Genomic DNA, 17070 nt, shown 5'->3' with positions numbered 1-17070 from the left:
CTGAACAAGTCAAATTCAAAGTGAGTTCTCTTCACTTCAGTCCCTGGAGACATCAGCTTGAGGCATAGATGCTGAAGGCTTTTTCACACTTGTAAGATCTTAAAAATGCTCACCTTTACACACAGCCTTAGCTCCTATATACATATTTTTCCCTTTGAATGCAAATATCCATTGTTTCATTATGTCTTTGGATTTTATCTTCCTGATAATAAAAACCTCTCAAAGCACCAAGTCTTACCAGTAATCTTTGGGAAAATTAAACACATTAGCCAGGATTTTCCAGCCCCGTTGCAGGCGGGACCCACTGCAGGCGAGGTGGCGACCCAGCCAGAAGTCCATTGACTTGTGGCACGACCGGAAGATCGCGGCAGCAGGTGGGTGCGGAAAATCCCATCAACTGTTTCTAAACTTCACCTGGCTAGGTGATGCATTTAACTCCCTCTTTTGAAAACAATCTAGTCTGGTTTATTTAAAAATGCAAATGTTCCTTTTACACCTATGTTTCTAAATTTCCCATGTTTACATAATTAACATTTCAAACCTAACTTCTTCTCCTACAGCAAAGCACCCAGACTAGCTGCCTCTAATTCAATTAAGTCTTATGTATACACACACACACACACACACACACACACACACACACACACACACACACACGGCATGATTTTGTCCTTGGCAGGGGTGCTGAGGAAGCCAACTGCTGCTGCAATCGGCTCCGTACTGCGATTTCATGGGGGCAGACCCATTAAGGCCCACTCAGCGCGGATTGCGAGTGGCAGCGCTGAGCTCTGCCTGTGCAGGCGGGGGGAAGGAGGGAGAGCAGGCCTCACGTGCAGTTTGCACAGAGCTGCCTCAGGGAGATGAAGCACAGTGTAAAAAAAAAAGTAATAAAGAAAATAAAAATGTCAGAAGGCATGTCCCCTCGTGTGACTCTGTCACGAGCTAGCACATGCTTTTAATTCAAAAATAAAATTATTTAATCTTTATTTGCTTTAGGAAACCTCATCCTGTCTGTAAATGAGGTTTCCTAAAAAAACGTAAAGGATTCTTGGCCTTTTCACCTGCCCACCAACCGTTAGGTTGGACGGGCAGCATAAATTTGAATTTAATTAGTTTCTTAATGGCCTTAATAGGCCTTTTAATAGTTGGTGGGCTTGCAGCCGACTCCAGCGCACACCCACCGAACAAAATATTGCGAGACAGCGTGATGGCACGGGATGCATGCCCAATGTCATCGTGCACCATTTTACTCTCAGGTGTGTCGGGTGTGCACCTGCGCGCCAATTGAAATATTCTGCCCATAGAGCAATAGTGGGACATGTCTATTTTACAATAAATTCCAATAACATTATTACATCTTCCTGACAGTGTCCCAATCAGTATCTAAAACATTGCTTCCACTTTAAGATAGAGAGCCCACATGGGCTATGAATAATCTAAGGTGCATTGATATTTGTTCAGAACACCTTGTACATAAATCTGCTACAATTAAGAGCAATCCAGAAGCAAACAATAGGATCTTCAGCTGCAATCATAATAGTTAGTGATAACGGCAACTCAGGCAGCATGATGCAATTGAACAAAAAGCAGACAAGGTTCAAAAGGACCATATCAATATTCTGCAAATCGGTCACTTGCTCAGAGTATTGGTTTTTTGGTCCTGTATTCAATGGTTACAAAAAAATTAAGAAGTTCATCTCCTCTACAGAAGCATAATTTTGCCTTCAGGATCTTAAAATCTAGATGGAGAAGTCTTCACAAATGGGAACTATTTCTAAATACACCAACTTGCCTCCAGGGAGAGCATTCAAGTCAGTCAGATCTCCTCTAGAACTTGGTTTCTTGAAGCCACAATTTTCTTGAAAAGAAATTTTTTAAATGTGTTTTCATTTTCATTAATTTCTAAAATAATTAAACTTTGAGTTCCAGGAAGAAAGCCAAGATGATTCTTACTGACCTATTTTCAGGCTGAAGGCTGGTTTTTCAGTTACCTTGCTTTTTCTAGATATCTATCCCTTCCAATCATAAAGGTTAAACTATATGTACCAGTTTTATTGTGTCTGTGAGACCAGGCCTATGCATATTTGCTTGGCCTTGACTTAACCTGGAGTTTTTTGCTTTTGTCTAATTTAATCAATGCTGAACCAATGGATCTCAACTTCAACATTTTTACTTTATACTGACGTACTCATTGTTGTTTTCATTACACAGTGAGGTGCTTTTGCTGGGATGGTACCCAGTATTCTTACTTAGAGGATGTTCCCACAGAACAGTGATGTGGCTTTGCAGTGAAGGATTCCCATATTCTTACAGTGCAGTGGGATGGGTTTGTTGAAGGGAATCCCACATTACAATATTATGACATGTTCTCAACATAACAATTTTAACTGTTAGTTTGACAGTATTAGGAGGCTGAAAAGTAGGCAACAGAGCAAAGTATCAAGGGCTGGCTTTATTTATTTGAAATAACAATACAACCAGCCTATCAACATAAAGCATGACTGTCTTTTGCAGCTAGATTAAAATAATTCTTCATTCTAAGGGAACTTTTCCCTCTGGATTCCTGTGAGTGTTTCTCCTTTGTCCAGTTTGTGATAAGTTCCAGTTTCAGGAATCCCTCTATGCCCTGGTCACTCTGTGCTGGTTTTATTCAAGTCCTGATCTTGATCATTGTACATTTTAATGTTCTCCCAGGTTTTACTGTAAGTTTTATGTGCAAGCTGAAAAACAAATTTAGATAACTAAGTGTTAGTTGATTACTACTTAATGCTCAAAATATCATGTTTCTTTTCCTATAACTATCTACATTTCCTGCATAATCTTTGAGTCTTTTTTTTGACTTCCAGGAACATCTTGGTGACTGTCAGACGAGCTTTCACTTTTACCACTGTACGGAAAACAGGATCTAACTATCCTTTTTATACCCAGGCTTCTTTTCGATTTCTTTTTGCATTGAGGTCACTGGAAATCAGGCAGCCGGATAATTAAAGCTTATTTTCCGCAAAACAGCAAAAATTAATACTCATTCCATGGATGGAATTTGGTGGAATTGACACAGGTTCAGTTCACACAGCACTTCTCAGGGGACACCCAACCAGACTAAGCGGCGTCAATAATGAGCCTAATTGACAACCCACCATGATTGAGTGAGTTTCCCCCATGGGCCTATTTCCACCCCCTACTTAATTGCAGGAGGTTTACCCGCCATTAGGGAATGGTGTGGGCCCTACCGTGATCAAGTGCCATGGCAGGCTACATTAAATCCAGCCCCATATCTTTCTGTCCCCAACTCTTTCTCATTCTTTCCCTCTTTCTGACAGTATCTTCTTTTCCTGCCACTTCTGTCTTCTGTTTGTTTCCCAATCCCTCTGTGCATTTCACAAGAGTTCCTTACTAATTGATCCAATGTATCTGTTTTAAAGGTCAAAGCACACCGCAACAGTGCACGTCAGAGAAAGGTTTGCTCAGAAGCATTTCAAACCACCTCAAGCACAGTGAAATACTTTGAAGTACAATGACTTGTTATGTGGGCACATGCAGCAACAATTTTAGAGAATGATGATCCAACAAACAGCAATGACCCTAAAATAAAAGCAAAATACTGCGGATGCTGGAAATCTGATATAAAAACAAAGTGCTAGCAATATTCAGCAGGTCTAGCAGCAGTAATAACCTTAACCCTCCCTCACCAAAGTCTTTTCAAGCTTTTGAAACCTCTTCTCTTTTACATGACTTTATGGTGCTTCTGGGTTGGGCTTATCTAATGGTAGCTTCAAATAACATTAACTTAGTACTTCGTGCCAGCTCTGAAGAAGAGTCATAAAGACTCAAAACGTTAACTCTGGGTTTTTTTCTCTCCACAGATGCTGTTAGATCTGCTGAAGTTTTTCCAGCATTTTCTGTTTTTGTTGCTTTTAATTTAGTACTTGCTCATTGTTATACCCATCCAATGATCTGTAGGATTTGTGGATGAAAAGTACTTTTGTAGACTTCCACATGTGGTGGCTTATGTAGGTGATATAACTTCATGGAGTTCAATGTCACAAATTAAATAAACTGAAGGTAAATTCCTAGTGCAGTGTCTTGATGCAAAAAAAATCTGCACGTTAATATTAAGATATCAATAACTTTCCCCCAAAGCCCCTTGATAGGTCAACTATTAGGGAAAATTAATTCATCCACTTCCCAGTCTGCAGATACATTAAAAATTTAAAGAGAGTCTGCCCAGTCATCAAAAAAACTCAGGCTTGCTTCATTTCTGTGTACAGGCATTAGTAAATAAAAGAATACTGTCAGACTCTCATGAAAATGTGGATGCATCCAACTAATTCTGTCCATTCCCCTGACACAAAGACAAAGGAACTGTTCTTTAGCTGCAGCTTTTTGAAACCAATTCTAAAATCACGTTTACCCTGTCTGAAGTCATTTGGCGCAGTATGAAAGTTCTATTTTAATCACAAAGAGACATCACTGTAAAAGATGATATAGTCCAAATAACAGCTTGGGCAAAAAAGAAATGTGCTGCAACAATAAAGTTAATAAGTTAAAAACGTTAATTTAAAGTCATTTTAAAAAGTGGCCTATTGGTGCAGCATATAAATTAAACAACCAGCCCACAGATTTGAATCCAGTCTTCTACTGAAATAGGAGGTTGAAAGAAAGCTAGAAATGCTTCACAGCGAGAGGATATTTCTCACTCTGCTTCTATTTAGGGTAGCTAATGGATGTCAATGTGATTCATGAGATTGCTCATACTGACCTCATATAGGATAGCTGATGAATATCACTGTCATCTTGGCCCATTTGCTACTAGTCTTGCCTCCAATTCAAAACATGGGAACAGAAATAGCCTTGTTCTACCATTCAATGAGTTCATGGCTGATCTGGAACCTAAATCCACAGAGTCACCTTTGTCCATATCCCTTAAAGGCTTTAGTTAACAAAAATCTCCATTTTAAACAAGTGAAGAGGGCACTCAGTGGAGCACATACCTCTGCCACACTGCATTAACTTAACATTATAACATTTATGCACTTCTAACTGACCTTTTGTCCTATAAATGTGAGGCTTTTCCCTGCCAAATTGATGGTCTATAACTGCAAAGCTGAAAAAATTAAGAGCTTCCATCTCACTGAGGAGGCTTCAAGCCAATCCAAATCCAACAACCTGTTCACATTTTGACAACTGTGACAAATTCCACCATAGCAACTGAGATAATCCACAACGTTCTAAAACAATCAAGAACATTTTAAATAAAACAACCTGCAACATTCTAAGAAACAAGGTGATTCACTCCAACTCCCAATGTTAATGGATCCTTTAAAAAAAATCCAGGATCTGGATCTGCATCTTAGCTAAAATATAACCAATTCTTCATTGGGCCATACCCTATCTATGTACCACATTTTATTCAAATCCATCCATTAATTTTTGAGATTGTTACGACCAGGTGAGGAGGAGTGAACTGGCTCCCCTCTATTTAACGTCCACAGTTGGTCACAACAAAGGTTTTTAAATTTCTTTTCCCTGTGGATGCCTTTTCCAAATCCAAATGTATTTTTAAACTATTTATGCAGTGAACAATAAGGAGCCAATCTTGAGGGTTTGAGTCAAAGAGCAAGCAAAATTTATTAGCTACTAAACCTGAGGGGAAAATGATAAAAGACACACACGGGTATCAGAAGTAAGGAGAGTTAGAGTCCACATAAAAAGTTAAAAGAATATACTTTGCTTGTCCTTTGGGCATAGATTGTTGAACATTGTTGCTGTTTTAAGTTAGCTTGTTCCTTTAAAATCCCGGAGTTGAATTGAAGTCCATGTAACTGCCTTTGCTGAAGACAATTTCCTTTTTTTAAAATCCATAATCCATCTTCCAGAAATTGCTGAGTTTCTCCTGAGATTCTTTCCAATAGACATTCACTATCTCCTGTACTGGATTTTTAGACTGTAGAAATAGGGCGTTATTTAACTTGAGAGAGAGAGAGAGATTCCTTCTCCAGACTCCTCTGATTCTGCTTAGCAAACCCAGTTCTTAAAGTCCTGCTACAGATGTGTATTCCAAAGGAATTCGATTCCCATGTTTGCTATAGCCATTGTGGTGGAACAAGTAATCACATTTTGATGTTTCGTCTCAGAAACTTTTGACACATTTCAAGATAGTAGAAGCCAACAGGAGATGGAGTTCTTTCATCCTCCACAGAGGTTTTGAATGTCTATTGGCTGTAAATTCTGCCTGGCTAGCAGTTCTCTTTGTCTTAACAGGATTACAGTTGATTAAAATCTAGCACATCACATTTTTAATACTTCTTTAGTTCCTTAGCCCATCTCCCGCGCATCCGTCCTCACGCCTTCTCCTCCCTCCCAGAAACATGATAGGGTCCCCCTTGTCCTCACTTATCATCCCACCAGCCTCCGCATTCAAAGGATCATCCTCCGCCAACTCCAACATGATGCCACCACCAAACACATCCTCCCTTCACCCCCACTGTCGGCATTCTGTAGGGATCGTTCCCTCCGGGACACCCTGGTCCACTCCTCCATCACCCTCTACTCCTCAACCCCCACCTATGGCACCTCCCCATGCCCACGCAAAAGATGTAACACCTGCCCCTTCACTTCCTCTCTCCTCACCGTCCAAGGGCCCAAACACTCCTTTCAAGTGAAGCAGCAATTCACTTGCATTTCCCCAACTTAGTTTACTGCATTCGTTGCTCCCAATGCGGTCTCCTCTACGTTGGAGACCGAACGTAATCTGGGCGACCTCTTTGCAGAACACCTGCGATCTGTCCGCAAGAATGACCCAAACCCCCCTGTCGCTTGCCATTTTAACACTCCACCCTGCTCTCTTGCCCACATGTCTGTCCTTGGCCTGTTGCATTGTTCCAGTGAAGCCCAACGCAAACTTGAGGAACAGCACCTCATCTTCCGACTAGGCACTTTACAGCCTTCCGGGCTGAATATTGAATTCAACAACTTTAGGTCTTGAGCTCCCTCCTCCATCCCCAACCCCTTTCTGTTTCTTCCCCCTTCCTTTTGTTTTTTTTCTAATAATTTATATAGATTTTTCTTTTCCCACCTATTTCCATTATTTTAAAATCTTTTATTACCCCCCACCCCCACTGGAGCTATACCTTGAGTGCCCTAATTAGCACATTCGTTTAGATAATATCACCAACTTCAACACCTCTGTGTTCTTCTGTTCCTTTGTCTGTGACATCTTTTGATGATCTGCTTCTATCACTGCTTGCTTGTCCCTACAACCACACCCCCCCCTCCACTTCTCTTCCCCACCCACCCCAGTCCCCCCTCCACTTTTCTTCCCCACCCACCCCACCCCCCTCCACTTCTCTTCCCCACCCACCCCGCTCCCCCCTCCACTTCTCTTCCCCACCCACCCCGCCCCCCTCTCCACTTCTCTTCCCCACCCACCCCGCCCCCCCTCCACTTCTCTTCCTCAACCTCCACTTCTCTTCCCCAACCTCCACTTCTCTTCCCCAACCTCCACTTCTCTTCCCCAACCTCCACTTCTCTTCCCCAACCTCCACTTCTCTTCCCCAACCTCCACTTCTCTTCTCCACCCACTCCGCCCCCCCCTCCACTTCTCTTCCCCCCCTCCACTTCTCGTCCCCCCCTCCACTTCTCGTCCCCCCCTCCACTTCTCTTCTCCACCCACCCCACCCCCCCTCCACTTCTTTCTCTTCCCCTTCCCCCTCCACTTCTTTCTCTTCCCCTTCCCCCTCCACTTCTCCTTCCCCCCCCTCCACTTCTCCTTCCCCCCCCTCCACTTCCCCTTCCCCCCCCTCCTCCACTTCCCCTTCCCCCCCCTCCTCCACTTCCCCTTCCCCCCCTCCTCCACTTCCCCTTCCCCCCCCTCCTCCACTTCCCCTTCCCCCCCCTCCTCCACTTCCCCTTCCCCCCCCTCCTCCACTTCCCCTTCCCCCCCTCCTCCACTTCCCCTTCCCCCCCCTCCTCCACTTCCCCTTCCCCCCCTCCTCCACTTCCCCTTCCCCCCCTCCTCCACTTCCCCTTCCCCCCCTCCTCCACTTCCCCTTCCCCCCCTCCTCCACTTCCCCTTCCCCCCCTCCTCCACTTCCCCTTCCCCCCTCCTCCACTTCCCCTTCCCCCCTCCTCCACTTCCCCTTCCCCCCTCCTCCACTTCCCCTTCCCCCCCTCCACTTCCCCCCCTCCTCCACTTCCCCCCCTCCTCCACTTCCCCCCCTCCTCCACTTCCCCTTCCCCCCCCACTTCCACTTGCCCCCCTCCTCCACTTGCCCCCCTCCTCCACTTCCCCTTCCCCCCCTCCTCCACTTCCCCTTCCCCCCCTCCTCCACTTCCCCTTCCCCCCCCCCTCCACTTCTCCTTCCTCCCCCCCCTCCACTTCTCCTTCCTCCCCCCCCTCCACTTCTCCTTCCTCCCCCCCCTCCACTTCTCCTTCCTCCCCCCCCTCCACTTCTCCTTCCTCCCCCCCCTCCACTTCTCCTTCCTCCCCCCCCTCCACTTCTCCTTCCTCCCCCCCCTCCACTTCTCCTTCCTCCCCCCCCCCTCCACTTCTCCTTCCTCCCCCCCCCTCCACTTCTCCTTCCTCCCCCCCCCACTTCTCCTTCCTCCCCCCCCCTCCACTTCTCCTTCCTCCCCCCCCCACTTCTCCTTCCTCCCCCCCCCTCCACTTCTCCTTCCTCCCCCCCCCTCCACTTCTCCTTCCTCCCCCCCCCTCCACTTCTCCTTCCTCCCCCCCCCTCCACTTCTCCTTCCTCCCCCCCTCCACTTCTCCTTCCTCCCCCCCTCCACTTCTCCTTCCTCCCCCCCTCCACTTCTCCTTCCTCCCCCCCTCCACTTCTCCTTCCTCCCCCCCTCCACTTCTCCTTCCTCCCCCCCTCCACTTCTCCTTCCTCCCCCCCCTCCACTTCTCCTTCCTCCCCCCCCTCCACTTCTCCTTCCTCCCCCCCCTCCACTTCTCCTTCCTCCCCCCCCTCCACTTCTCCTTCCTCCCCCCCCTCCACTTCTCCTTCCTCCCCCCCCTCCACTTCTCCTTCCTCCCCCCCTCCACTTCTCCTTCCTCCCCCCCTCCACTTCTCCTTCCTCCCCCCCTCCACTTCTCCTTCCTCCCCCCCTCCACTTCTCCTTCCTCCCCCCCTCCACTTCTCCTTCCTCCCCCCCTCCACTTCTCCTTCCTCCACCCCCCCACTTCTCCTTCCTCCCCCCCCTCCACCTCCTTCCTCCCCCCCCTCCACTTCTCCTTCCTCCCCCCCCCCCACTGCTCCTTCCTCCCCCCCCCGACTTCTCCTTCTACCCCTCCACTGCTCCTTCCTCCCCCCCCCCCGACTTCTCCTTCCCCCCCCCGACTTCTCCTTCCCCCCCCCTCCACTTCTCCTTCACCCCCCCCCCCCACCACTTAAAACAGCTTATATTTCACCCCTCTCATTCTAAAGAAAAATCAGTTCTGTTGAAGGGTCATGAGGACTCGAAACATCAACTCTTTTCTTCTCCGCCAATGCTGCCAGACCTGCTGAGTTTTTCCAGGTAATTCTGTTTTTGCTTTGGCCTTCCTTAGTTATGTTGGGTTTGATATATGTAGGTTCCCAGAAATGTCTCTCTTCACACACCCTCTCGGGGTTCTTGTTTGCCTTTCTCACCTTCACCTTGGAAGGTGGCCTCGCATTTTGAAGCAGTTTGTTCTGTCTCATTTCAAATTCCAGAATTTCAGTTGAAAGTTTAGAAAAATCAGTTTTCAAAAAATAGAGCTGTAACTTCATGACAATATATAATGTTTACAGACAAATAAACTACCAAATAGGGGCAGAAAGAAGCATTACATCCACCCATCCTCAGTGGCAGATGTAACCACGAATTAACTCCATGTATGCTCTCCGCTCCCTTTAATAGTTGAATATTTTAATCCAATCACCCTTAACCTTCTAACTTCCATGGAATACAAACCTTGTTTGTTTAATCTCTCCTTAGCCCATGAAATCCAGCTATCGTTCTAGTAAATCGACACTGCACTCACCCCGAGGCTAAAATATCCTTATTAAGGTGTCAGAACTGCTCACAATACTCTAGGTTCAGTCTAACGAGGGCTTTGGATAGCTGAAGCTTGACTTTTATCCCAATGTATTCTGGTCCTCTAGATATAAAGACCAAAATTCCATTAGTGTTTATGATTATTTTCTGTACCTGTTCATGACATTTTAATGATCCGTGTACACGGAACTCCACGTCTCTTTGGACCTCAACTGCTTCTAACTTTTCAACATTTAGAAAGTATCCTATTCTATCCTTTTTAGCTCCAAGTGGATGACCTCACATTTGTCTACATTGAAATCCATTTGCCTTAGCTATGTCCACTCACTTACTCTATCAATATCTCTTTGTAGTGTTATCTTCCTATCTACACTGCCTACATTGCCACCAAACATCAATATGTGGCTTTTTATCCCATCATTTTAAATCATTAATAAATACATTGAATATTCAGAAGCCCAACACAGATCCTTGCGGGATACTTGCTGCCAATTAGAGTACCTGCCTATTATCTCTACTCTGCCTCCATTCACTCAGCCAATTTCCTGTCCAGTCAATAATTTGCCTTCAATTCCATGAGCTTCAACTTTAGTTAGCAGTCTCTTGTGAGGGACTTTATCGAGTGCCTTCTGGAAGCCCACATAAATAACATCCAGTGACATTTCTCTGTCCATTATTTTAGGTAACTCTTCAAAAGATTTGTTAGACATAGCCTATCCTTTACAATTGACTGTACAAGTAACTGCCCTTGACATCAAGGCTGCATTTGACCAAGTGTGGCATCAAAGGAGCCCAAGCAAAACTGGAGTCAATGGGAATCAAGGGGAAAACTCTCCACTGGTAGGAGTTATACCTAGCACAAAGGAAGATGGTTGTAGTTGTTGGAGGTCAGTCATATCAGCTCCAGGACATCACTGCAGGAGTTCCTCAAGGTAGTGTCCTAGGCCTAACCATCTGCAGCTGATTCATCAATGACTTTCCTTCTATCATAAGGTCAGAAGTGGGGATGTTCTCTGATGATAGCACAATGTTCAGCACCATTCGCGACTCCTCAGATACTGAAGCAGTCCATGTCCAAATGCAGCAAGACCTGGACAATATTCGGGCTTGCGCTGACAAGCGGCAAGTAACATTTACGCTACACGTGTCAGGCAATGACCATCTCCAACAAGAGAGAATCCAACCATCGCCCCTTGATGTTCAATGGCATTACCATCACTGAATCCCCCACTATCAACATCCTGGGGGTGACCATTGACCAGAAACTGAACTGGACTAGCTATATAAATACTACAGCTACAAAAGCAGATCAGAGGCTAGGAATCGTGCAACAAGTAACTCACCTTCTGACTCCCCAAAGCCTACCCACCATCTATAATGCACAAGTCAGGTGTGTAACGGAATACTCCCCACTTGCCTGGATGAGTGCAGCTCCCACAACACTGAAGAAGCTGGACATTGTCCAGGACAAAGCAGTCTGCTTGATTGGCACCACATCCATAAAAATTCACTCCCTCCACCAGCGACGCACAATAGCAGCAGTGCGTACCATCTACAAGATGCACTGCAGGAATTCACCAAGGCTCCTCAGACAGCACCTTCCAAACCCACGACCACTACCACCTAGAAGGACAAGGGCAGCAGATAGATGAGAACACCATCACCTGGAAGTACCCCGCCAAGTCACGTATTATCCTGACTTGGAAATATATCACCGTTCCTTCACTGTTGCTGGGTCAAAATACTCGAACTCTCTTCCTAACAGCACTGTGGGTGTACCTTGCACTACATGGACTGCAGCCGTTCAAGAAGGCAGCTCACCACCACCTTCTCAAGGGCAACTAGGGATGGGCAATAAATGCTGGCCCAGCCAGCGAAGCCCACATCCCGTGAATTAATTTTAAAAAAAGATAAACCCATACTGGCTCGCTTTAATCAGCTGAAAATTTACAAGGTATTCAGTCAGCTAATCCTTAAGTATAGACTTTAATAATTTTCCAACACAGATGGTATCTATATAGACGAATTGGTCTATAATTCCCTGATTTCCCTCTCTCAACTTTAATAAAAAGCAGAATGGCATACACAATTTTACAATCTAAATGAATGGTTCCCAAAAAGAGAGAACTTTGGGAGATTGGAGTTGGGGCATCTGCAATGTTCTCACCTACTTCCTTTAACACCCTGGGATGGAAACCATCTGGTACTGGCATGGAAACTTTAATGTTCATCTCAACAGACACTTTGTCTGAAAGACAGCACCTCCAACAGTATAGCACTGCCCCAATACTGCATTAAATGCCAGCCTAGATTATCCATTCAGATCCTGGAAAGAGCTTAAATTTACAACCTTCAATTACTATACATAGGGAAGAGGTCAGCATGTCAAACATCCTCAGGAAATTAAAATTGAATCAGAGTCAGTGCCTCACCCAAATTACTGTAAGCAATATAACCATAATGAATAATGGCATGGAATAGACGAATTGGTCTATAATTCCCTGATTTCCCTCTCTCAACTTTAATAAAAAGCGGAATGGCATACACAATTTTACAATCTAAATGAATGGTTCCCGAAAAGAGAGAACTTTGGGAGATTGGAGTTGGGGCATCTGCAATGTTCTCACCTACTTCCTTTAACACCCTGGGATGGAAACCATCTGGTACTGGGGACTTGTCACTCTTCCATGCCGTTACTTTCTTCATTATGGTTATATTGCTTACATTAATTTGGGTGAGGCACTGACTCTGATTCAATTTTAATTTCCTGAGGATGTTTGACATGCTGACCTCTTCCCTATGTATAGTAATTGAAGGTTGTAAATTTAAGCTCTTTCCAGGATCTGAATGGATAATCTAGGCTGGCATTTAATGCAGTATTGGGGCAGTGCTATACTGTTGGAGGTGCTGTCTTTCAGACAAAGTGTCTGTTGAGATGAACATTAAAGTTTCCATGCCAGTACTTTTCCTACAATGCAGATGAACTGTCTAACATCTAATTGTTCTTCATGAGAGCTTGCTGTGTGCACATTGGCTGCTTTATTTGCCTGCATAACAACAGAGACTACACCTTGAAGTTATTGCATGAAGTGCTTTGTGTTATTTCTGAGAGCTGTAATAAGACACTGCATAAATGCAAGTTTTTTATTTCAATTTGATAGATGCATTGATATTTTTCACATGATCCCTCCATGGAATATCCAATGGATGAAGTTTGACATGCTAACATATTTCATGCTGTCAGTGTTTTAATAGGATAAGCGAGGTGTACCAGAAAAAAATGCTGGCTTTTCTCCATGGGTGTCAGTTCGCTGTTATTCAACTCCTGACAGACTCACTCAGCCATTCTGTCACAACAAACTCTGCCATTTAAGGCACACCTTTGCAATCCAGAGATAATTAAACTCATTACTGTTGCCCTGATCTTGGAAGATAGATACAACTCCATGTATCTATTATCCAGACACATGTCACATAGTCCTGAAGCCTATATGCAGTCACATTCACCATCACTTCAGAAACCCAGACCAAGTGGACACTCACCTCTGCAATATCCACTTTACGTTCCCAGGTTTTCACTTTCTTCTCTAGGTCAAAGCGATTCCATGTCTCACGCACGTATTCAAGGACGTCCGGCACTCTGTAATTGGAAATGTCGTCACGAAACTTCCTGTTTAGCTCCTCTTCTTTGGCTTTGTCCTGCAGATGCAAAGGAGAGAGATATATTGTTACATTTTTTTTTTAATCTATTCGTTCACAGGATGTGGGGGTCGCTGGCTAGGCCAGCATTTATTGCCCACCCCTAATTGCCCTTTAGAAGGTGGTGGTGAGCTGCCTTCTTGAACCACTGCTATCCATGTGGCGTAGGTACACCCAAAATGCGGTTAGGAAGCAAGTTCAAGGACCTTAACCCAGCAACAGTGAAGGCATGGTAAATACAATGGTGATATAGTTCCAAGGAGGGTGTGTGGCTTGGAGGGGAACTTGCAGATGGTGGTGTTCCCATGTATCTTCTGCCCTTATCCCTCAATGGTAGAGGTCCCTGGTTTGGAAGGTGCCTTCATAGGGGCCTTGGTGAGTTGCTGCAGTGCACCTTATAGATGGCACACACTGATGCCACTGTGGATCAGTGGTGGAATCAGTGAATGTTTAAGGTGGTGGATGGAGTGCCAATCATCAGGCTGCTCTGTCCTGGATGGTGTTGAGCTTCTTGAGTGTTGTTGGAGCAGTACTCATCCAGGCAAGCGGACAGTATTCCATCACATTCCTGACTTGTGCCTTGTAGATGGTGAAAAGGAGACAGGAGGTGAGTTACTCGCTGTAGAATTTCTAGTCTCTGACCTACTCACAATATTTATATGGCTGGTCCAGTTCAACTTCTGGTCAATGGTAACCCCCAGAACATTGATAGTGGGGGATTCAGTGATGATAGTGCCATTGAATGTCAAGGGGAGATGGTTAGATTCTCTGTTGTTGGCGATGGTCATTGCTTGGCATTTATGTGGCATGAATATTACTTGCCACTCGTCAGCCCAAGCCTGAATGTTGTCCAGGTCTTGCTGCATTTGGACAAAAACTGTTTGTGCTGAACATTGTGCGATGGAATCATCAGTGAACATCCCTACTTCTGACCTTATGATGGAAGGAAGGTGATTGATGAATCAGCTGAAGATGGTTGGGCCTAGGACACTACTATGAGGAACACCTGCAGCATATCCTGGGACTGAGATCATCGACCTCCAACAACCACCACCATCTTCCTTTGTGCTAGGTATGACTCCCTGCTCAACCCACCGCCCACACCCCCACCCCGATTCCAATGACCAGTTTTGCTCAGGCCCCTTGATACCATACTTGGTCAAATACAGCTTTGTCATCAAGGACAGTCACTCTCACATCACCCCTAGAGTTCACCTCTTTTGTCCATTTTTGGACCAAGGCTGTAATGAGGCCAGGAGCTGAGTGACCCTGGGGGAACCCAAAATGAGCAGGTTGTTGCTTAGCAAGTGCCACTTAATAGCACTGTCAATGACCCCTTCCATCACTTTGCTGATGATGGAGAGTAGACTGATGGGACGGTGATTAGTGAAATGATCTAACAGCTTTCCAAGATTCAATGTCTGGTCTAACACATGAAGAATGGCTTCTAGGGTTACGTACTAAAAGGGAAACAGACAATTAAGGAATCGTACCTCATCAAAGAGTCAGGGCGAGAAATTGGACTCATTAGCATCTGTTTTTTTGGGTGCTATGCATGTCCTGAGAGCTTCAAAATGGCGTCCGCAGTGCGCGCACACACTTTTTGTCCATAACAACCAGACCCCATACTGCAGAGGGTATTAGCATTAGTGCAGTGAACAGGTCACCAGAAGTAGGAAACACCTATTTGATGCCAGTGCTGCCGTCTCGAAGCGCAATATTACAGCATTTTATCCAGGTCCTCAGGCCTGACTCCTGGTATTGACCTCTATGACTTTCTGCTCCCACTGCCTTTTGAGTGTGTGTCTGGAAAAACCTCCTGGTCCCCTCCAGATATGAGATCTCTCCTACATTCCACCTCTTCAACCAAAGCCTCCAATGGAACAGTTGAAATTTTGGGACCTTGCCTTGTTGTGCCATTTTTCCTTGCTTTGCAGGTCAGATTCACTTCCTGTGTGACTGCCAGCATCTGTTGCCTTTTAAACAGAGCCAAATAGCTTTAATTTGTGGTAGCAAGTTACAATTTTGTGCTGATGCATGCAGTCATTGGGCATTGTGGTTAGCACTTGCTGCTTGCAGAAATCATGGAAATGAACAGGCATTGCAAGTTTGCCTGTATTATGCATTGAGGATGTGGGTTAATTGTGCATTATGATCCCCACACCTGTTTTCAGGAGCTATTCAATTTAGTCCCTCAGTACCTTAAGGAAAAGGGAGGAAGAGATGATCATGAAATTGGACAGGGTGAGGCAATTAAAAAATTGATTACATTTTAAATTGCTACATTTAAATAGGCCGGTTTGTGTTTGCATCAGTTAGCAAGTTAACCTTTAATTCTGAGTAAATAATTAATTGGAGAACTCTATGCCCTTCATGATTCCATGAATCTTGGAGCAATAGGTTTCTTTCTCATTATTTTGTTGTAATGTTTTTTTAAATTAAAAGCTATAGGTGGAGTCGAGCAGAAACTCTCCCTATATGCTGATGACCTGCTTCTTTACATCTCTGATCTGGTCTCATCTCTCCCACATATTTTCTCTACTCTTGAGCGATTTGGTCATATTTCAGGTTTTAAAATTAATTTGTAAAAGAGTGCAATTTTTCCTATTAACCCTATTGCAAACAGTTACCTTCTTTCTTCCCTCTCCTTCAAGATTACAGTAAACAGTTTTAAATATTTAGGAATTTTAGTTACTCGAACGCTTGGAGATCTTTTTAAGCTCAACTTTGACCCTATGTTGGAACGTACGAAGCAGGATTTAGCATGTTGGTCTAGCTTACCCCTTTCTTTAATTGGTCATATAAATTCTGTAAAGATGAATATTTTGTCAAAATTTCTATACTTATTTCAGCATTCCATTGTTTATTCCCAAGCGCTTTTTTTGTTGCAATAGACCAATTAATTTCTTCCTCTATTTGGAATAAGAAAACATCCAAAATTCATCAAGTTTTTTCTACAAAGACCCAAGCATTTAGGTGGTTTGGCACTGCCAAATTTTCAGTTTTATTATTGATCTGCTAATATCCGTAATATTTCTTTTTGGCTTCATTTGAACTTGGCTAGTTTAGCATAGATGCAATTGGAGGCAGCCTCCTGTCAATCCACATCTCTGTCTGCTCTGTTGTGCTCTTGCATACCTTTTTCAACCAGTCACTTTTCTTCAAACCCTATTGTTAAACAGTCACTTAAGATTTGGACCCAGTTCGAAACACATTTTGGGCTGCAATCTCTCTCTTTATATAGCCCTATTAATGCAAACCATTTATTTCTGCCTTCATTAGGAGATTCTGAGTTTCAAGTCTGGCATGTGAGAGGCATCAAAACCCTTGCTAACATATACATTGATAATA

The 17070-nt window shown here is 44.5% G+C and overlaps 1 protein-coding gene across 1 annotated transcript in view; it reads right to left on the bottom strand.

The window, feature by feature from the left end:
* Nucleotides 1-2439: 2439 nt before the first annotated feature.
* ccdc113 (coiled-coil domain containing 113) overlaps nt 2440-17070 on the bottom strand; it is a 33772-nt gene continuing 19141 nt past the window's right edge. Inside the window, exons 8-9 of the mRNA XM_041191663.1 lie at nt 13564-13719; nt 2440-2720 (exon numbers count right to left, since the gene is read on the bottom strand). Of these exons, the coding sequence (XP_041047597.1) occupies nt 2631-2720; nt 13564-13719 (246 nt within the window). The 3' untranslated portion in view covers nt 2440-2630. The remainder of the gene's footprint in view (nt 2721-13563; nt 13720-17070) is intronic.

Source organism: Carcharodon carcharias, chromosome 7 (assembly GCF_017639515.1).
Source record: "Carcharodon carcharias isolate sCarCar2 chromosome 7, sCarCar2.pri, whole genome shotgun sequence".
Taxonomy (NCBI): Eukaryota; Metazoa; Chordata; class Chondrichthyes; order Lamniformes; family Lamnidae; genus Carcharodon; species Carcharodon carcharias.
The sequence above is the reverse complement of the archived record's forward strand: the minus strand, read 5'-3'. Positions and strand labels throughout refer to the sequence as shown.